The sequence below is a fragment of the Haemaphysalis longicornis genome, unplaced genomic scaffold (genome assembly GCF_048455015.1).
Source record: "Haemaphysalis longicornis isolate Haplotype H1 unplaced genomic scaffold, Haemaphysalis longicornis Haplotype H1 scaffold_7, whole genome shotgun sequence".
Classification (NCBI taxonomy): domain Eukaryota; kingdom Metazoa; phylum Arthropoda; class Arachnida; order Ixodida; family Ixodidae; genus Haemaphysalis; species Haemaphysalis longicornis.
The window spans coordinates 58,800,872-58,822,218 of record NW_027526422.1 but is presented as its reverse complement, the minus strand read 5'-3'; the positions used below and the strand labels follow the sequence as shown (position 1 = coordinate 58,822,218).

At 49.4% G+C, this 21,347-nt stretch overlaps 1 protein-coding gene across 1 annotated transcript in view; it reads left to right on the top strand.

The window, feature by feature from the left end:
* Window positions 1-21,347, top strand: part of LOC144145744 (ATP-binding cassette sub-family C member 5-like) — a 41,038-nt gene that overhangs the window by 14,105 nt on the left and 5,586 nt on the right. Inside the window, exons 8-26 of the mRNA XM_077677449.1 lie at window positions 632-779; window positions 2,550-2,806; window positions 3,666-3,821; window positions 5,322-5,459; window positions 5,544-5,615; window positions 5,808-5,932; window positions 6,032-6,104; window positions 8,448-8,805; window positions 8,900-8,959; window positions 10,372-10,571; window positions 10,799-10,847; window positions 10,909-11,060; window positions 12,141-12,270; window positions 13,191-13,473; window positions 13,571-13,757; window positions 14,092-14,181; window positions 15,753-16,129; window positions 19,020-19,098; window positions 19,723-19,836. Coding sequence (XP_077533575.1) covers window positions 632-779; window positions 2,550-2,806; window positions 3,666-3,821; window positions 5,322-5,459; window positions 5,544-5,615; window positions 5,808-5,932; window positions 6,032-6,104; window positions 8,448-8,805; window positions 8,900-8,959; window positions 10,372-10,571; window positions 10,799-10,847; window positions 10,909-11,060; window positions 12,141-12,270; window positions 13,191-13,473; window positions 13,571-13,757; window positions 14,092-14,181; window positions 15,753-16,129; window positions 19,020-19,098; window positions 19,723-19,836 — 3,048 coding nt within the window. The remainder of the gene's footprint in view (window positions 1-631; window positions 780-2,549; window positions 2,807-3,665; window positions 3,822-5,321; window positions 5,460-5,543; window positions 5,616-5,807; window positions 5,933-6,031; window positions 6,105-8,447; window positions 8,806-8,899; window positions 8,960-10,371; window positions 10,572-10,798; window positions 10,848-10,908; window positions 11,061-12,140; window positions 12,271-13,190; window positions 13,474-13,570; window positions 13,758-14,091; window positions 14,182-15,752; window positions 16,130-19,019; window positions 19,099-19,722; window positions 19,837-21,347) is intronic.

Sequence of the window (21,347 nt, the reverse complement as noted above, 5' to 3'; positions counted from 1 at the left end):
GGTTTTGGGGAGAGCACACTGTTGTACGAGATATCTGTTGCAAGGGAATGTGGGCCACTTTTGAAGCCCCCTGCTAGTGAGGGCTGAACCAGATTCAGTGAACGGTTTCGGAGCTGCCCAGTGCCTAAAGCATTCTGCAGCCGTGCACACGAAGAGGTTTGATTCACGGATGTTGAAGCTGTGAATCAACATAGATTAAGTATGAAGAATGTGCAGTACCATTCGGGACGGTGTGGTTATAGCAGACAAGAGCGTCTGTATCAGTAAAGTCGCTTGCACATGCGACTTTGCTGTGAGCTGCCGTAACGTATTGCCACCAGTTACTGTCGGATGGGGACACAAACTTGGCGCTGAGCTGGTGGGTTTTGTGTAAATAATTGGCTTGTTTGTGTGCTAGCTTGTCCACTGTCTTTTGTAGAAACGGTTCTTGTATTGAGTTTCATCTGCTCAAATTCAGTACGCCCTTACTTTGTTTGCAAGAGGAGGGCATGCGGCGGCACGCTAAATGAGGTCTGTGTAGTGCTGTGTTCAGTTGATAGTGCATCCGTGCTTTCTCGTTTGCAAAGGATAAGGCGGTCCCTGTTGTGCAATGTTTTTGTGAAGCAAAGAGAGCCTCGATTTGCTTCCGCAGGGCGGAATAGCGGCCCTGATTGCCAAGCTGCGGCGCCTGGCTGTGAAGAAAGCGGACGAGAGAGTGCAGCTGATGGCAGAAGTGGTGAACAACATCCGCCTGATCAAGATGTATGCGTGGGAGTACCCCTTTGCTGCAAAGATCTATGGTGGGTGTTGGTAGTCCTTCGCTGCTGCCACCTATTTGCAACCTTTTACAACATTGCTGACCGTAGTATGACACCAATGTGCAGTGAACTTATGTTGTAGGCCTAACTATACACCTCATTCAACAGCGTGCAGGGCTCGTCAGTGTACTTAGAACTATTCACACAAAGCATAGTCCATATGTTTTTAATGTCTGCCCAGGTTGTCAGCACATTTGCTTGTTTATGGAGCTCCGGGAAATATTCTGAGTGAACGTGGTGGCATTGTCAAAATTAAGGAATCGATCAGGCATTTTTGGTCATCGCGACATGGAATTGCATGGGACACCTTTGTTGGGGCTTTCTATTGCACTGAAGGTTTTAATCCTTCAGAGTGAGTGCAGTGCAGTTGAGCACATTTATAACAAACTCGACCGTCACGCTAAATTTGTTCATTATATCTGAAGTTTGTTATAGGTGTAATGATTGTTTTGTGCACTTGAAAACGCGGTACGCTTACGATGGGCGCACTGATGCGGCCAGAGGCATCACCTGGACAGTGCGCGGCGATAACAGGGTGCTGGCTCCAGCCATGTAGTGTAGTTTGCTGCTCGCCCGCCGGAATGGAACTCCCGGCCCGAAAAGAAGTTAGACATTCGGAAAAAAAGCTCATAATACACGCATAAGTGTCCTACGAAATGTCATTGGGGCCGTTGTGCTTCCTGGTGGACAGGTTGGCATTGATAATCAGAATCTTCTATCTGTCTTCAAAAATTGTAGAGATTTTCAGTTTGGACAGATCGTACTTTTTAACCAGGTCGGAATTTTTAGCTTCCTGCATAAGATCATTCACAATGGCCAACTTCGCGATGTACAAAGTTGGCCAAATAGGCGATGTCAATGTGAACAAGTGATGACACCTCAGTGGAACTCGTCGCATTTCGGTTTCATGGCAGGCGTTTCAGGTTCGTTCCACTGATTTGTCTGCATGCAGACAAGCTGGGCGGGGAAACGCATGTGCCTCACAGGTGTTGGCACAGTGCCAGCGCCAACGTTCTGCAAGTTTGCCGTCGTCTCCCCTATTTTCTCCCCTATCTCGCTTCACCCCTCTTCCGTCATGTGCTCCCTCCTTTGGCCTGCAGACAAGGTGTGGGGAGGCAACATGGAACCCAGGACGACTACGTCCTTTTTTGTTTACATTTCCTTTCCATCTGTTTTTCTTTTGCTGGCTGCAATCAGTTCAGTTGGAAAAGGGTGATCCCGGCAAAGTTTCCTTAAGCCAGGCAGGCGAGAAGGGGCGATTGGAAACGCCAGGCATGGTCGGGCAATGTTCGATCATTCGCTGTACCTGAGTTGCACTCTCGCGCCAGTTCATTATACCTGAAACAAATTGCTATTGCCTCAATGCATGCTGGGACAGTCATCCCCGTTCGTTCGTTGTAACTGAGCATTCATTATAACTGTGGCCGTTATAAGTCGGCTCAACTGTATATATAAGCGTCAAACATTGGCTCGCCACACGACTTAAACCAGAACTCTGTCCAACAAGGACCTGAAATGCGGCGTGGCTTCAATCCAGACACTGTAATGACGCGCCTTGAATTTAGTAGTAAGCACATGAAGGTTGCAGTGTTTGACGGCGAGTCTCTTACACGTACCTATTTCTGTGAAGAGTGAGTAGTTGTTCCTTAGGCTACTTTGCTAGCAGTTGTCCATTTTTGTGATATCTTTTCGGGGTCTTTATGCGGGTCCATTAATCGCCCCCTCTCTCCCCTCTGCTGTGTTCCTGTGCAGGTGTGCGGAACGAAGAGCGCCAGGTGCTGATCAAGGGCAATTTCCTGCAGTCGCTGTCCACGACCATCACACCGGTCATCCTGATCATGGCCACGGTGACCACCCTGCTGGGCTACGGGGCCTCGGGGAACGAGCTGCTGGCCTCCAAGGCCTTCACCCTGTTTGCCCTGTTCAACGGCATGGGCTTCTCCATCGGCACACTGCCCTATGCCATCCGCGCCATCACTGAGGCCAAGGTGGCCCTGCAGAGAATCCAGGTGGGCTTTTCGCTCCTTTCCTGCCGAGCACTGCTATCCCTTGCATTAGTCACACGTGGGTCAGTATTGCCATCTGTTGATGTAGTCGCAAACTCCAGCATGGCTCTGCAGAAGCACAACTTTGACTCTTGGTTACTAAATACCTTGGTGGGGCAGGGTGAATTGTAGTGGGGATCGGTTTCTGCTGCAGCCAAATTATAGTTGAGGGGTCTCTTGGGTCCCCTAGGATTTGAGGCCCATTTTGGTGGGTTTACAATGGGAAGGGTCGCATTTTCAAACTTTGCACGCTGTCATCATCTGGTTAATGGAAAGGGAGACATGATTCCATTCCTGAAATTGCTAGCGACCTATTTGAAATGGCCAATTATTTTGATAGAGGTGTAGTTGGTTGAATGATTCAGTGATGGAGCTGTAGTTGACTACATCATCGGGGCAATACAGGTGGCATGGTCTTCTCTGAACCAAGGGGTTCTGGCTTTGCCACCATGACCAAATCAGCTGAAGATGGTGCATGCTGCCTTTTTTTTTTTTTTTTCATTTGCCTTGTTCTTTTAGTTTTTCAATGGAGGTCTGTCAAAGTTGTAGAGAGGGGTCCCTGGTACTAGTTCGGAAGGTAGATTGCTGCAGCGATTTGGCTGTGTGGGGGGTTTGTGCCAGGGCAGCAGTGCAGAGCAAGGTTTTGGAATCATGAACTGGTCAAAATGAATTCCGTTGCGTCCGTAATCCTGGCTGCACTGCATTAGTCACAGGCATGTCAGTGTAACTGCTCTTCAAAGTGAAATGTAATGCGTGCCTGCTCTTTCTGTGTGGAAGTTGTGAGAGAAAAAAGACTTCGTGTGTGTGCTCTTGACCTTTGCAGGAGCTTCTGCAACTGGAAGACGCCAAGGTGTGGGCCAGAAAGACAGGCGAGAAGGACAAGCGGTTCGCGGTGACGGTTGCCGACGCCTCGTTCACCTGGAACAATGTACAAGCTAGCGTCAACAACGGTGTGAACGCCATCAGGGAGCGATTCCGGGTGAGGGGACAGTGGAAGGGGCACGGTTTGCTGCTTTTGGGGCACAGTGCGAGGCCCTGATGATCCTCCTATTTTTTATTTCCTCATCAAACTGTTCGCTTTTTAAGTGCAGCGCACTTTAGGGGCTTGCCTTGTCGTCGTAGCTCGCTCACTGGACCCAAGTAGAGCCACACGGCGTTCCGTCGTAGTGGCTGTCGTCGCGGCGTAACCCAGAGGCTTCGAAAGCCAAGTTGTTTATATAGTCATAAGCATTCGAAACTTGTGAACCGCTGGCGCTTGCCATACATCTCCCCGTTGTTTATCGCAAAGAAAACTGCAGGTACCAAAATATACGTAATTAACCAGCAGCGCCCACGTTCATTTAGTTAGGAACGCTCGTTAGGTTGGTTTTTCTGATAGTAAGCAAAAAAGTGGCAGTGCAACACCGGCACGTGCGGGAGGAAAAGCAAGCACAAAAAGAACAGAACTCTTGCTGGCGCAGTTCCAGGCAGGGGGCACGCGAGCACTGCGACGGTGGGAAATTTGAATTGCATTGGGTGGTAGCAGTGAGCGGATAACGGCGCTACAGCCCATTATGGCGAATCACTGCTCTGCACTTCCGACAGTTTTCACGCTGAGTGGAACGGCTTTAATTTTTCCTGTGTGGTGTTAGTTGTTGCCCTTTTTAAATGGCAGCTAATGCAAGGGGAAAAAGATATTTTAATAGAATGTCTAGCCAGGTGTCACAGAGCAGTTATGGCAAGAGCAATACGGCTAAAGGGGCCCTGAAGTGGGTTGTAACAAACCAGTTAAAGTTCAGAATGCATGAGCTGTGTTTTGGGTTTGTTTCATCGATTAATGGGCATTTTGTACAAAAAAAAAAAGGAGTGCTCAAAAATGCAGTTCCCCTTGTACTATCTTCAGCTGATTTGTTGATGTTGACTATGAAGCCTTGCTGGCAAGTCAACAAGGCCAAATATAACAGTCTGCTAGCATGCTTAACCTGTACAGCCTGGGTGTGAACGAGGAAAAAGTTGATATTAACCACGAAATGGCTGAAAATTAAAATGTAGAATGCTGAGATAGCTTGAAAAGGTATTTGGCAACGGTGTGACATTATTACAATAATTGGTATGGCTGCAAGCAGCGAGTGGTTCTTTTCTAATCAGCCACACATACAGATAAACGAAGACCCTCGGCTTCCGCCAAGTTGTCAAATATTAGATTCCACGGGCTAAACTTCACAATGCGGCCACAAGTATGACAAGTTCACTTTTGTGTCCGTTGAAGAGTAAAATATTGAATCGCGAAAAGTAAATATTTATCTACCATTACAAGCCTGGAAGTGGACAAGATTGACCTTGATGTTTCACTGCACTGACCTTCTACACTTAAGCAGCCGATTCCGCAAAGAACAAGAGCAGTCGGATTGTTTGTAAGGGAGAAAAACAAAAAGAATTGCAATCCCCAAGTAAGTTCTCCTTGTGCAAAACTTATGCCGTCACGTTCTCCTCTGGGCAGGGAGAGACCAACGGCAGGGCCCAGGGGAACAACAGGCATGCGAACAACGCGTGCAATGGAGACGTGAACGAGGCAACACCCATGGCCAGTGCTGAGCCAGAGGGGGCTCTGAGGGACGTCACCTTGCACATCAAGAAGGTCAGTCCCAGCTCTCTACCTTGCTGGCTTGAGGGGTTGTCTTGAAAATCTTGAAAATGCGACTGTTCTTCCTCCTGTTCCCAGGGATCGTTGGTCGGCATTTGCGGCCGAGTAGGCAGTGGCAAGACTTCGCTCTTGAACGCGCTCTGTGGTGAGGTGGGTGCCTTTTAGACGGCCTGCATTCTCATTCTTGTGTTTATTCACATTCCCTGTTGTGTCCCAGTGTGCATTTGTGAGGCTGAGCAATCCATCTCGGAGTGCAGTTTTAAGCTGCTACTGCATGCTGCGAGAGGGCATGCAAATGCAGTTCTGCTTGGCTCCTAAGCTGTGCTTGCGACATGTCTGCAGATGACCCTGGTGAGTGGAGACATGGACGTCAATGGCAGCATTGCCATCGTCACCCAGCAGGCCTGGATTTTCAATGCCACCGTCAGGGACAACATCCTCTTTGGACTGCCTTTCCTGAAGTCGAGGTGAGGTTATCGTTCACTCCGGTTGGGTCTGGTGGAGGTAGAAAAAAAACAGAAACTCACACTCACAGATGTGCTCGTCTTGCTGTGCTGGCTACGCAGGTATGACTCGGTCCTCGACGTTTGCTGTCTTCTGCCCGACCTGGCTCAGTTCAGTTGCGGGGACCTCACGGAGGTGAGCTTGGAATGTCGTATTCCTCACCTTGATTCCTATGAGTGGGCTCCCCGACAAGCAGTCCGGCATTCGTTTTTCACGTACATCCCTATAGCGTTAGGAATCCTCGGACTACCTGCGAACTATCCGCGCTGAGTCCGAAACTGCAAATTAAACAGCACCTATGGGGGTCGACATGTGTACACGTATGGAGTCTAAAGGCCATATCAGAGTCCTTCAATGCTTTACTGGTCACGAAACTTAGGCACTCATTTCATATAGGGACCGCGCGCGCCACTACAGGTGCCACCGCCGCACGAAGGTCATCCAGCCGCCGCTTTCGCGGCGTATTGGCCTGCTCTTGGCGTGCAAACGCTCGCTGCTTTTGGTGTCTGCGCGCTGATTAAGTGTTTTTTTTTTTTTCATAGTAGTTAGCGATGAATAGTCCAGTCATCACCTGCCTTCAACTGGGTTTTATTTTTCGTAGTAAATTACCGTAGACTTCGGCCGCGAACGGCAACGCCTTCTGCGTGCTCTGGCACAAGTGCTGCGCCGTCGTGTTTTCGGATTTTTAAATCTCTATTTCTTCTTTTCTTAAAGCAAAAGTTGTAAATACCACACATATGGTAGCTGCGTAGTCACGGACTGCTGCGGGCCTATCGATAATACAATAAAAAAAATTGAAAGAAACCAAGTACGCGTCGTTCGGACTACGCTTAATGAATCCGTTGATTGCTCTGGAATGCACAGAACACTAAAAGAGATAGCCCAATAGTATTGTCGTTTCAATGAGTGGGTACATACTTGAGAACATCTAAAAACGCTGCAGAAACGCGAAGGATCAAAACACGAAGAGATATATGTTGCACCATGTGTCTTCCCGCTTCCACGCTTTGCAATCCTTGCAAAAACAGGAAGCGAAAAAAGAACAATAAAACTGATTTTATCACACGCAACAAAAATTCAGGGTTACGAAGGGAGACAAAAGAGCGTGGTCCAGCGTAAAAAAAATTATTTTTTCGCTCTGCGATGTGGAGCACACGGAGGAAACAGAATATTGCCACGTAGCCAAGAACGACGCAAAGCTTTTCTGAATGCAGCGAGCTAGCGAGCTCCTGTTCTACAGAAGACTAGAATGAAACACAAACGTCGAATAAGCAGTCCGCAGTGTGACGTGCACAGATGAACGTCAATAAAGTGAGTTGCGCGGCGTTTGCTATGCATGCATTACTCTCGGAACGTTATTAATTTCAGATCCATGGAAATGGGATCGAGAGCATTATCAAAGAAACATAAAATCAAGTTGGCGACAAGGTGGCACCCTTTTCATATCAAGCAATATTGCCCGACGGGACGTACGACAAAAAGAGCAAACGGGAGCTCCGGTTGAAACGCCAGATAAGAAACCGGAATCGGCCACGCGCGGTTACAAAACAAACAAGACGAACCCTAAGGGATAATTCGCGGAAATATGAAAAGTAAAAGCACAAGGACATCCCAAAGCTTTTTTACACGCGAACCTGAGCGCAAGGTAATACAAATTTGCAAACTGGTAATGAATCACCGCTACAACGTACCTGACTGATATGACAAAAATCCGACTTTAAGTTAGCCTTGTATAATTCTAGGTCCACGATGCTCTCAAAGGGGCACATTGCTTTTTCCATTCTCACACACAGTGCATTTCCACGCACTGTCACACACTTATAATCAAAGCTGAAATCTCCCGTTTCTTGCCTTGGGATGGCGCGCCTCCATTTCTCTCGCAGCTCCCTGTCGCTCGGTCAACAGAACAAGGAAACATTTTCTGTGGTATCGTTGTACAAGGAACGACATCCCGGGACGCAACACATGTTAGGCATCGTCGTTGCACTACTTAAGTCGCATCACAAGAGCGCGAGATGCACGTTACATTTTTTTTCCCGCACAAAACAAACACAACTCGCCGCGGCTCCGCCGTTCGAGCCAGCGCAACGCCGCCCGAGGAGTGACCTCAGTGAGAGGGTGGTGCCACCGCGCGGCAGCCAAACGCAGCATATGAAGCTCTCCCATTGAGTTACGGAGCAGTTTCGTGACCAGTAAAGCATTGAAGGACTCTGGCCATATTCTGAGTCCCTCCTCCACTCCATTTGATCCGTACACCCTGCTGCGGGGAGGATTCTGCAACGCTTATGCATGGGGAAATTGATTTCAAGGATCTCTTCCACTGGAGGCTCGAGTGGAGGGAGGACTCAGAATATCAGGGTAAGTTATTCAGGGAAGGGAAGCTTTTCCCTCCACATTTCAGGTTGTGAGGTGACAGGTGGCACGTACATAGCTCGGTGAATGAATGGGTGTCGCCTCCTCCCCCCTCCTCGATTCCAGATTGGAGAGAAGGGGGCGACGCTGAGCGGGGGCCAGCGGCAGCGCATCAACCTGGCGCGAGCGCTGTACAGCGACCGGGACATCTTCCTACTGGACGACCCGCTGTCGGCCGTGGACCCCCGGGTGGCCCGGCGGCTGCTGGAGCGCTGCATCCTGGGGGCCCTGCGCGAGAAGACCGTCTTCCTGGTCACCCACTCCATGGCCGCCCTGGAGCACTGCCAGCAGGTGCTGCTCATGCGCGGGGGACGCATCATTGAGCGCGGCACCCACTCCGCCCTCGTCAACTTCCCCGGCGAGTACCAGTCCATGTTCCGCCTGGATGCCGCGGCCAAGGCCTCCCTCGAGTCCGGCGCTGGAGGTTTGTTCTTCTTTTCCGCACCTTTTTCTTTTTTTTCTTCTCACCTTCAAAACCTCACGCGGCACTTTTTTTTATCCCCCTCCGACTCTTTCAGATATGCCGGGGGCTCGATTGGCTGTTTCCAAGGACGATTCCAACAGTGATGGAGACACAAGTGAGTATGTTTGAGCGAGGCTTTTACGACTGGCCTGACAAAAACAAAAGTCGGCAGAATTCTTTCTTACTTTTTAAAATTAATACTTTGTTTTCAAGTACTTGTGGACAGTTGTGCAGCCGGTGCTGTTGTAGTGAGGAAGTGCTTGTGGACAGTTGTGCAGCCAGTGCCGTTGCAGTGAGGATGTCTTTCAAGTTTTCGCCTTTTGCATCCAGGAAAAAAAAAACGGTCTTTGGGAAACAGCATCACTGTTCAGACACCCCTTCAGTCTTTTTTATTCCCTCTTAAGCATGCCTTTGTGTAGATTTGGGAGTGGTTAAGATGATGGTATTAGCGTTAGAAAAAGGCTTGTTGAATTGTGCGTAGTAGAGCACTTCGACATCAAAGTTATACGTTATTCTCTGTAACTGTTGGCACACATGTGTCTTAGGATAGATACTTTTTGTAGATAATGTTTGAACATTCCAAAATGGCACTTGTCTATTTAAACAAGTCCAAGAGGCTGTAGATAATCACGGTTGCTCATAATGAGAAGGAAATTATTTGGCACCTTAGGGGAGTATTTGTCTGTGGTTGTTGCATTAGACTTATGTTTTTTCCCGCAAATTACCCTTTCCATTGGTCTGAGACGGCTGTTTCGTAGTGTTCAGGCCACCTTCTAGCCTGGTTGAGAGGAAATTTGCCGGTTGAATAAAGTGTCATAAAAATACGTATTATGAGATGCGGTGTAGCTGAAAAATGTGAATAGACTGATACCTGGTTTTTTGGGGACACGAAATACTGAAAAACTTTCTCTTTTAACCGAGTTATTGCAGCTTTTGTTCAAAAAAGAGCCACACCTCGTTTATAAGCTGGCATTTCTCTCTTTCATTGTTTGTTCATTTTTTGTTTTTCTTGATGTGAAAGAGCTTGTCACCGAAGCAAGCTGACGACCCACGTATGAAAAGACTGCCCACTGTGGTGGTGTTGCCAATTGGGCGAGCATTGAGGGAAATGCCTGCAGAACTGGTTAGTATGCAAATCAGTAAAGTGAACAACGGGAACTGTCTAGGTTGAAACAAAATGAAATTAAACCAGGCAAGTGGTGCGGGGGCTGCAAACTAGCAGGTTTATTACTTCGGCGACAACAGGGGAAGCAGAGGCTGAGCTAAGAAAATTTAGGGGCAGAAGATGGGGTTTTATGACACCGGACAGGAGCGGTTAGAAAACTATCGAGAAGCCTTCGTCCTGGAGGTGGTGATTGTGATGATGGGTGCATCCTAAGCAGGCATGCTGCGTCCATGTCCTCGGAAGTAGTGATGCCACTGAGCTGTTAGGGACTCAGGCTGCAGCCTGCCTGCCTTGCAGTGCTGAAAGAAGTGAACGAGGCCTTGTTGTGACTTGCTGAGCAAAGCCCTGCCCTGTGCGTGCAGCGGACGGCAGCCTGGAAGGCAGCAGCCGGTTGGTGAAGGACGAGGAGAAGGCGGTGGGCGGCCTGTCCAAGCGGGCGGCCTGGCTGTACGTACGCGCCGCGGGCGGGCCCTGGGTGGTGATTCTGCTGGGCCTGGCCTTCCTGATCTTTGTCTGCGCCCAGATGTTCGCCAACATCTGGCTCCAGCTGTGGGTCGACAGGGTATGCCCGCCACTGCTGCATAGCCGCCACAAGGGGGTTGGGAAGCTTTGCTACTGAGCGGAGCATTTTTCGCACGGTGCACTATAAACGGAATGTCCAGTGCAGAGTTTGAGTGAGGTTTCTTCCTACAGGGTGGTGCATTACAATTTCAGCAGTAGTAGAACTGTAGCGTGGGCCTTTCCGGTGCCTGCTGTACATTTGCAGCACCCGCTTTCTTCTCATTCCAGATGCAGGCCAAAAAGCTTGCTGCGAACGGGACATCGATGCCGATCCCAGGTAAGCGGTGCCGTTGAATGGCTGGCCCGCGTCCATCCGACGCTGTTCTTCCTTCTTCCAGGCGTTGCGACTGCTGGCAACCAGTCCCTCCACCAAGGAACCCCGGCTGTGGAGGATCCAGGCCTTCCGGACAGCCTCTACTACATTGCCTACGGAGTGGCCGTGCCTGTGATGCTCCTGTGTGGCATCATTAAGGGCGCTGCATGCACACTGGTGAGTCTGCGCATGTGTTCTCTCGAATTGAGTTCACACCTGTAATATGTGCATTCTCTAGTGCAGTCTCCATGTCAAGGTTTTTTTAGTCGGTAAGTGGTGGATGCAGCTCACGCCTCGAGGTTTATTGGAACCGTGATGGTTTTTTGTGAGGCAGTGAGGGACACTTTCTATATAATGGCTACCCTGTTTACTGAAGCTGAAGGTTGTGTGTGCACGCAAGAGGGTGTTGCATCGATTTACCCATGATCTTGCGTTTTCTAGCACGTTGCTTATGTATTTTATCAGCACTTCCACTTGTGTTAAAGCCAGTAATGTTAGGTCGACAATAGCAGAGCAAAGGGGGAAATCTGGTCTGTTGGCTGTGTGCCAAGAAAATGCAGTTGTGCATTCCCTTTCACAATAACCTTGTATGTCTACCCTCCCATGTTTATTGAAAGCATGAGTGTTTTAAAGCAAAGCTTTCTACGCGTCGCTGGTGGCAATGTAGTTACCATATTTTTGCGCATATAACCTGCACCAAAATAGCCAAAGTTTCAAGGGTTAAGTTGAGGTGCAGGTTATATGCGAGGTATTTCCATCGGTGCAGCTTCACGGCAATGCTCGTTGTGCCGTGAGGCCCCTAAGGTAGCAGTAGCAACTAAGCCACTCTTATCACACTGATAGTGCTCATTTTTCGCACAAAGCTCAACAATATAACAACCTGAGAAACAATATTGCGGAAGTCTGCTAGAGTTTTCCACACACACACAAAAAAAAAGGGCACGTCAATCATACCGCTCACGTAGACAATGGGAGGTCTTTACGCACAAAACATGATACAGTATAGCACTGGAAGACGCATTTGCATTGTAATAAAATAGCTGATGATGATGATAAACGTTCCATCATTGCATTCGTCTCTCAGCATTTCCTTTCAGTTCATTGCGTGGGCGTTGGAGGTGGACTTTGGAATTTTGGATTTTGGACTTTGGTAAACTACGTTTACATGGAGAAAGCTTCACATTTTAGCCATCTTTCTCTCAAACAAGGTGGCTTTAATTTTTTTCTCTTGATGCATTTCTCCTCCCCCTCCCCTAGGTTATGCTGAATGCTGCGGGTAGGCTTCACAACCAGATGCTCCAGCGGATACTCCGGTGTCCGGCAGGCTTCTTCGATGTGACCCCATCTGGTCGCATCACCAACCGGTTTTCAAAGGACATGGATGAAGGTGAGAAGTCGCTTTGTTCACACTGTGCTTGCCGCAGTGCCCCGTGTGGTTAGGAGTATAGTGTGTGTAGTTGACAACATTGGACTCAGCTTTCTCTGCTGCTAATGGCACCTGATTTTTATCACCTTTCCCTTTGCAGTTTTCTTTGCTTCGAACATCGTTGCTGGTACTTTTAATAGTAGAAGCAGAATACATATTGGTGTTTAGGACAGCCGCTACAAGATCAAAAGCCACAGCATCCACCATTATGCTGGAAACACTTAGAAACAAACAAGTGCAAGTGCAAGTGCCCAGCTTTTGTGCGGTCAGCAAAATCTCAAGACGAATTTAATGCTTTCAGTGACCGGTTTAGTGAATAAGTGTTGTAAAGGATGAGTTTTCGTTTCTTTTTTTTTATGGTTAGTGCAGTATTCCAGCAGTGTTTTTTCTTGCTAGCAAATTATATATTTTTGCATGTTTGCGTTGCAAAGCTTTTCTTATTATTTTTTTGTAATATTTTGCTTATTGCTCAACCAGTGTTCAGTGTGTACATAGACTGCTGAACAAACATTGCTTTGGCCTGCTGTGTTTGAATTGTGGAATTAGTCACCTTTTCCGTGGTTATTTGTGGAACGCGAAGCTGTGTAAGAGTGACGTAAGCTGTTTTAGTTTGTGAATATTTATTCTCACTCTGAACATACAATCAAAGCTAGCCCACACAAGCAACGATTGGCCAGAGTGGGGCAGCCCATTTGAGTACATAGTGGGAACCAGAGAGAAAGAAAGAAAGAAAAAATGAGAGCGAGAGATGTCGGCCCGAAACCATACAATGGGCACAGTCTGTTCACACACAAAAGGCGGCTGGGGCAGAGCACCAGAGCACCCTTGTGTGGACTAGAGGAGGAGGCCCATTTCCGTTTCCCGCTCTGCCAACTGCGCAGTGGACATCCGGGTGCCCTTCTTCCTGGAGATGGTGGTGCAGAGCCTGCTGTCGATCGTGCTGCAGCTGCTGATCTCGGTGTACGTGTACCAGGTGTTCTGCGTGGTGCTGGGCGCGGCCGTGATCATCTACCTGCTGCTCGACCGGTGGCTCAACGTGGGCGTGCGGGAGGTCAAGAAGCTGGACAACATTGCCCGTTCGTCCGTCATCGTCCACCTCTCCACCACCCTGCAGGGGGTGCCCGTCATCCGGGGCTTCGGCTGCCACAAGTGGTTCACCACCAAGTGTGTTCCTCCTCCTCCTCCTCCTCCTCCTCCTCCTCCTCCTCCTCCTCCTCCTCCTCCTCTCCATCCTTCACGGCCCTCCGTTGTCGCATCGCAGGATGTACGAGCTGGTGAACCAGCACTCGGTGGCCCACGTGGTGTTCCACCTGGCCTCGCGCTGGTTCACCCTGCGCATGGAGTTTGTGGGCACCTGCATGGTGGCCGCTGCCGCCTTCATCGTGGTCATCATGCGACACAGCGTCACCACGGGGCTCGCAGGCCTCGTGCTCACCTCCGTCTTTTCCGTGAGTATTTCAGTGGGGGAATCTTGATGGCCATTGGGCACACGGGCACAAAAGTGTCCTGCAGGGTTGAGGACTGGCTGCGCTCATTTTCATTTTTCTTCTTAAGTTAGTTGGAAGTACAACATTACTGCCTTTGCCCTGCTGTGGACATAAACGGTGGCCATGATGTAGTTGAAGGAGACTGTAAAATACACCTAACAGCATGTCTATCCTTTCAAGGGGTTTTTTGTACACATGCATAGGAGAGGGAAGCTAGCAGGTAAACGTCATTTGTGAAGTCAAATAAGCTGAGCCTGCTGCTGCTCTTTTGTGAGAAAGATCTTTTCATCTCCAGGTGTGCACTTTTATACCTTTCATCATGAGGCTCAAGTCTGAGCTGTCGGCCAGGCTGACTTCAGTGGCAAGAATTCATGAGTACTGCGAGGTGAGTGGATCCGTATACCCGAGTTCTTGGAGAAACCGTCTTGAACAGAGCACTTCTAATTTAATGGGGCAGGAGGCATTTATTGCAGGAGTGCACACTACTGTGCAGAACCTGGGGCGGTATTCGGGAGTTTGTCCCTTTTTCCATCCGTTTCATCGTGATGTACTTCCGGTTGTATACGGGTTTTGGGTTGAATTTTGCTCAGATGTTTTTGTGAACACATCTTAAACAGCTAAACCTAATTTAAGCTGTCTTTTATGTATTTATGTGAACGTATTTTGAAACCTAAACATGATGAGATGTTCTATGACGAAGTTGAAAGTTTTCACCGCAAGGGAACGAATGTCAAAAGATGGCAGCTGCGGCCAGCTGTTTCCTGTGGTAGTAATGCATAAACAATGCTACGGCTGCTGAATTTTTTAGCGCTTGTACCACGATTTTCATGTCTGTGATGATGACTGCGTATCAAGGTAATAACCCTCTGTTACGTATTTTGGCATCGATGCACTAAGCGTCATGCTGACGCGAGCTTTTCCAAAAGCCTCGAATGGTTCGTTATGCTGTTGGCATTTCTATAGAGACCAGGCGGCCGTTGTATGGCACCACCGTCGCTTCAGCGAACAGTGCCGCCTGTTGCAAACTGCTTGTGCTAAGGTTTGACTTGCAAAGCGCAGATTACCGCAAGGAAGAACGGTGGAACCTAGCCTTGAAGACGCGTACATGAGGAGAGAACAGGACAACACACACGCTGGGACTAGCAACAGTTTAATAAATAAAATTTCGAATGAAAAACAAGGTCAGGACATGTGCCATAAAACCTGAAGTAAAAAGACAAGCTGATGACACAATTTAGTATCGGCTCTTTTTGAAATATTCGGCTTTTTTGCCTGGTACCATTAGTGAGGGCATGCTCACGCGCTCATCAAAACCGTGCTTTCACATTTGATAAGCTTCAGTCAGCTCCCCCTCGCACTTTGTGGCTCCCCTACCAATTATTTCAGTTTTGTCAAAGAGGAGGGGTCCACCCAATGGGCAATGGGCAGGCAAGTTTGCCCCTCCGCCTGACATGACTGAAGTTTCATGTTCTTTTAGACGAACATTCAGACAGAGTCTCGTCTGCCCTATATACACTTTCTCGCACTTCAGCGGTATGCGGTAGATAACATTTGTTGTGCACTTCGTGAATTTTGTGGCACGGTGGGTTGTGCACGTGTTCTTTGGTTTGCGCTTTTCAATTTTGGGACAAAGGCTTGCCAGCTTACACGGTGCCGAAAGCACTACGTGTACCCCATGTCTGGTGTACCCCATGTCTGGGTAAACGTAGTGTTTTCGGCACCGTGTAAGCTGGCAAGCCTTTGTCCCAAAATTGAAAAGCGCAAACCAAAGAACACGTGCACGGCTATACTGTTATCTTGTGCATACCGCTGGAGTGACTGCCAAGCCACCTCAGTGGCCTGTTTGGTGCTCCACGAGTACTGCGTGGCTGCACAGGTGCTGAGTCGTCGTACCTAGGGAGGGGGGAGGGGGACCTTGATCTTACCTGCTCCTCGCCCTCATTCCCGCACCATCAGGAGCTAAGTGAGGAGGCGCCCATGCACCACCACGACCACCACCACGAGGGTGGGCGTGAGGAGGGCCCCAAGGAGGAGGAGTGGCCCAGCGAGGGGGAGCTGTGCTTCGAGCAGGTGTGCCTGCGCTACCGCCGGGGCTTGCCCCTGGTGCTGCAGGGCATCAGCTTCCGCGTGCGCGGGGGCCAGAAAGTGGGCATCGTCGGCCGCACGGGGGCGGGCAAGTCGTCCATCCTGGTGTCCCTGATGCGGCTCAAGGAGCTCGAGTCGGGGCGCATCCTGCTGGACGGCCGCAACATCGCCACCCTGGGGCTGCACGAGCTGCGCTCAGCCATCGCCGTCATCCCGCAGGACCCCGTGCTCTTCCAGGGGACCGTCAGGTACGCCCACAGGGGAGGCTCCTGCGACAGAACCTGGTGGTCATTGCAACGCCTTCGGCTGTGCTGTGATGAAAAAACCGGGCTCCTGCTCGTGGGCTTAAGGGTGGGCGTAGTTGCTACTCTTTTTGTCTGGTGCACCCTGAGGTTGGTGAAGGGATGAAGAAGCTAAATGGAATGTCTGCTGCAAAGGAAAGTGCCACTGTCAGCAGCACTAATGGCAGTGGTAGCGGCAGTTGTTATCAGTAAACACTATATGGAGGGAAAACGGGAGGGTTTCTCATATTAACAGCGGAGCTGTTTAAGCTTGAGTTCCAGCCATGCCGGGTGTCACTCAGAAATCAGCGCAGAAAAGTGGAGACAGGAAAAATGCTGGGTCAAGAAGTGTGAGGGGAAGGGGCTGGGAGCTGAGAAGCAGGCGTGGGGAGTGCACGTCATAGCCAATGTTTGGGTGGGGAGGCGCAAGTTTGGGATACAGCTGCACCTAGCGATGACATAAGCTCTGACGTGCAGGTGTTCCCCTAGTTGAGAGAGGCGGCGTGCACCCGATGGAATCCATGTCTGATCTACTGATAAAATGGGAAGACCCGAGAAAGGGCCCTATTTTGAAGAAGCGGAGCATCGGGCAAGGAAGTGGAAAGCCGATCGTGAACGTGACAATCGGCAGAGCTGGTGGTCTTCACTACCAGCAATAGCAGCAGCCTTACTGGAAGAAAAGGACATAGTTGTGATGGGTGTGGGGGAAGCTAATGGAAAGCCAAGTTAAAAGACCATAGAAAAGGCAAAGTTAAAGCTAGCAAGCAGCCAGTATAAAGGTAAAGAAGAGCCAAGTTAGGGCTATCAGAAATCCAAATTAAAGCTAGTAAAGACCACCAGCTCCGCTGTTTTCTCAGTCTTTGCATCTCTATTGCGAAGGTGGCTGAATTTCCTTTATTATAGCACCTTCATCTTGGGCCTACAAATTAATTATCATGTGCAGAGGCAACATTATACCTGCACGTGCACAATAATGAGCATTTGGTCAGCTAAATTTTTGCCTTAAGGAACACTTGGGCTGAATATAAATTTTGTTTTAACTGTAAGATCATACGTCTCGAAGCTCTCTTGGCTTGTGTTTAACAAGCAACGGTGGGTTATTAGCTGAGAATTAAGCAGAAAAAGCTTGCATCTCTCTTACCCGCTTTCCTTTCATTTTTTCACGACGTAGCCATTGCGTCACAAACTAGGAGTGACGAACTAATGTGGCCTAAATGCTGTTATGCTGGCAACAGTAGCTTATACGTCTCGCAGCCATGGCCGACACTGACAACATTTCTCTGGCTGAGGAGGCTGGCTCCGACGGAACGAGAAATACCAATTGTTGATGCCCATAGCAACAACACTGCTTCAACCGCTGTCCAAGGCCACACGCCTGCGGGGTGATACGTGAAACCGGGTACACCTCGTGAGCTATAACGCCGCTCTTGCGAGATTACCGCTGGCGCCTTGCCGGCGCGGTAAATAGCGAGTCAGTGAAAAGTGGTCAGTTGCGCCCAAGCTCCCCACTTGCTTCGAGCAGTCGAACTTGATAAGCTGACAGTGAAGATGCCTGTTTGTACGCTTTAATAAACTGCTGGCCGTAAGTTACAGCCTGCGAACATTACATTTGAGTAGTCCTACTCGGCTCCCCCTGGCACAAGTGTAGAGCTATGTGACGCTTACGGATGATCAACAGCGGCTTGCGGTGAGCGGATGAGCAGGAGGTAATTACCCCATTACCTTTCACGAGTGATCAGGTTCGATCCGGGCGCAGATAGGCTTTACCATAACATTCACCCACGGAGAACGGAAGATTAGAAGTTTAGGTGGGTCGCCTAAATTAAACATCTTGTTACTTTCGCCACTTCCTGTCAGGGTTATTGCTTGCAGAAGCTCGGGCATTCGCCGTCGGAGATTATTGCTTCTCTAATTGGGCACCAATGTAGAACGTATCTTTTCCAAAACGAAACTGAAAACGTGGTGGCCGACTCTGAAGCGTGAGGGAAGCGGCCTGTCTGGCAATGTGCAAAAGCTGTAGTCTTTGTTTTTTAAATAAGGTGAGCTCACGTAAAGCTTTGGTTTACATACATTTCACATGCTGAACCAATTAGGAACTGTTTATTTGAGAAAAACACCTATAGATGCTTCTCCAATGAGCTCTCACCACACACAACTTTTGTGACGTCACAAACTGTAGTACCCAAAAGCGCATGGGGCGTTTGCACCCGTTTTCATGTTTCTAGCATTTTTCGACTTATTAAACAACTGCCAATCACGAGAATGGTGTATTTGCCTTCTTGGCAGTGTAATCTATTGAAACGGACCAACTTGTTTTTACCCTTTAGTGTCCCTTTAATGTCATATGGATGTACAGTAGACTCTCATGGTACTCAAAAAAGTTCATTCTGTGTGGCTTTGTGCATCAATCTTGAAGCCATGACTTCCTTTGTATGGCATTTCGTGCCTGTTTACCTACGGTAGCTTACGTAACGCAGTCTCTCTAGGCGTCTTCAGTGGGGGAAAATTCATTAGCTTGCAGGCCTGGAGCGCCTCCGTCTCTGCATTTAAGGCCTTGCAAGCTGCAGTCTCCACCAAATAGCGGCTGTCAAAGGCACCTAGAGGCTCTCATATTTGGTTTAGCACAGGACGCTGGATAAGAGCTACGTGGCAGGCCAAGTGCCATCTGCAAAACATAATGCCCAAAAGAAGCATTCTGTGTGCGTGGGTATGTAATGCTGAGCATGCCGAATGTTGCTCGACAAATTACTCGACTAATGATGTTATCTGTGTGCAGGGACCATTTAGGTTGCTGCATGCATAGAGCAGCTGTTGGTAGTGCGAAGGCGGTTGCTTGGAGCAGTCTCTTCTCGTGCAGGTACAACCTGGACCCCATGAGCGCCAACACGGACGAGGAGCTCTGGGCTGCCCTGGAGAGAGCTCACTTGAAGGCCAAGGTCTGTGCTTCCTTACGTTGCTGCTTTGGCTGCTTTGTGAGGTGCACTTCCATCAGGTCAAACAGTAGGGAAAGGGCACGCTTAAAGTGCGCCAAGCAAAGTGCACTTCTGTTGATCCCCTATGAATGCATTCTCCTTCCCCTTGTCAATGGACTGGTTGGCGCAGTATGCGTCTGGTTCTTGTTGTGCAATCAGTGCGACAGATAGTGTCTTTCCATGCTCTGGAAAATTTACTTCCTTGCGGGCGGCGTCACAGAATGACCTCTTTTCAGCTCAGCATACCTCTGCTAAATGTATTGACGTGTGAAGAAAATAGCTGCACAGAAGTTCCATTTTGGAATGATAAAAAAAAAGTACGTAATTTGAAGGTGAAATAAGAGGAGTTAAATTCATAATGACCAAGACATGCAATGCGAAGTGGAGGCGAGAGAAAATTTCCAGCTTCAAATCAGTTGTTTGTAAACAAGCAAAAGCGCTTGCAGTCGAATAGACTGCTGTCTTTGAGCCACAGCCGGTAGAGGTTATTCGGCCCTCAGTTGGCCTGCAGTGCAGTGCTGCACTGCCGAGACAGTCCCGCCGTGTCTTGAAGAGTGACCTTTCCCTGGCCTGTGTTATGTGCTGCAGATCCAGAGGGAAGAGAAGCAGCTCGAATGTGCCGTGGAGAAGAACGGAGACAACTTTTCGGTTGGCGAGCGGCAGCTGCTGTGTCTGGCCAGGGCCATGCTGCGCCGCAATAAGGTGGGGCACATCTTAATGAAGGGGACACGTGGGTCTTCAGGATAAAAAAATTGTCCAGAAAAGCATTTTTCGGTATCACTTTTTTCCTTAGTTTGCACAGTTTTGCCACTGAAAAGTTGGTACTTGAACAGTACGAGGTACTGATAAAAGCCGTACAGGCCCGGTTTTGGTGAAAAACATAATAGAGAGTTTTAGCAGTACGTTCGTTACGTTCGTTACGTTCGTTACGTTGCTACCGGGTTTACCGGGACCCGACTGCGCATGCGCGCGTACGTACCGGGTTCTTTCCGTAGAGTGAGACGGAAAACGTGTTTTAGCACTCCGTAGCGTCGTACCGTTCGTTCCGTGTGACGGCTGATTAGCCGAGTAGTTGCAAAAATCCACACGCTAAAAATACGTAAATAAACAACGCAGTTTCCCCTAAAGCATTGCAAATCTAAAATAAATCGCGCTCGGCCGGACGCATTGTGAGGCAGGGGCTGCGGTGGCGGCGACGGCACCAGAGCGAGCGCAGGTGACGACATGGTCGTGCGCCGTTCACGTGGAGGAATGGCCTTGGCCTTGCCCGATTGAAGCGCTAGACACATGTACAATTGGTACACGCGATTCGTATGCGACTGATCGTTACGACTGTCACCACGACTAGTCGTACGCGTGAATTTGAGACACATGGCCCGATGCGGGTGTGCGATGCCTCGTCGGCGCCGCTCCGCCCACTGTTTTTGCACCATGGTCAACTACGACGATCGCTGAGCTGAATTTGTAGATTCCGCGGGTTTGCACGCAAGAAATGGATAAAGCAGGCAATCGTGAAGCGTTTTCTGCATCGGAAACAGTCCGCGCACACGCCGGTCGCGCCTGTCAGCTCGCCACACTCAGCGGCTCGAACCGGCGCAGACCACGGTAGCAACCGCTTGTCGCTGTTCTTCCGAATCAATCTGATCACTAAAACGAAGTTCCATCTGCGAGAAAGTAGGTGTTAGTGTGGTGAAAAATTGTGCTAGGGATTGTTCTCAGGGCTTATTTTAAAAGCGGCGATCAGATATATCTACCGCGATGCAAGCATATGCTGACCGGCCGTGGATGCCGCGGCGCGCGGTGCGGCGAGCGACCGAGAGATGGCGATACCTGCCTCGGAAGCATCGAAACAGGCTACGCAGATGTCTCGGTCACCGATCGCTCACGGCAGTTGTAGCTCAAATAAAGTTTCACATGCGAGAAAGGGGATGATAGTGAGCTGAAACGTTGTGTTACGGAGTGTCATTCGCAGTTGCACAGATAGCGGCGATCGCCAGGACGCTAAGCCTAAAGTTCTCAACACCCGAGCAAGCCGGTTGCGGGCTCCGGATACGGTAACACGGAAGCAGAGCGCTGGGATAGACGCCGGCCGCGTACGGAACAAATGGCGCATGCGCAGTCGGGTCCCGGTAAACCCGGTAGCAACGTAACGAACGTAACGAACGTAGCGAACGTACTGCTAAAACTCTCTAATGCTTTCTCTATAATTTTTT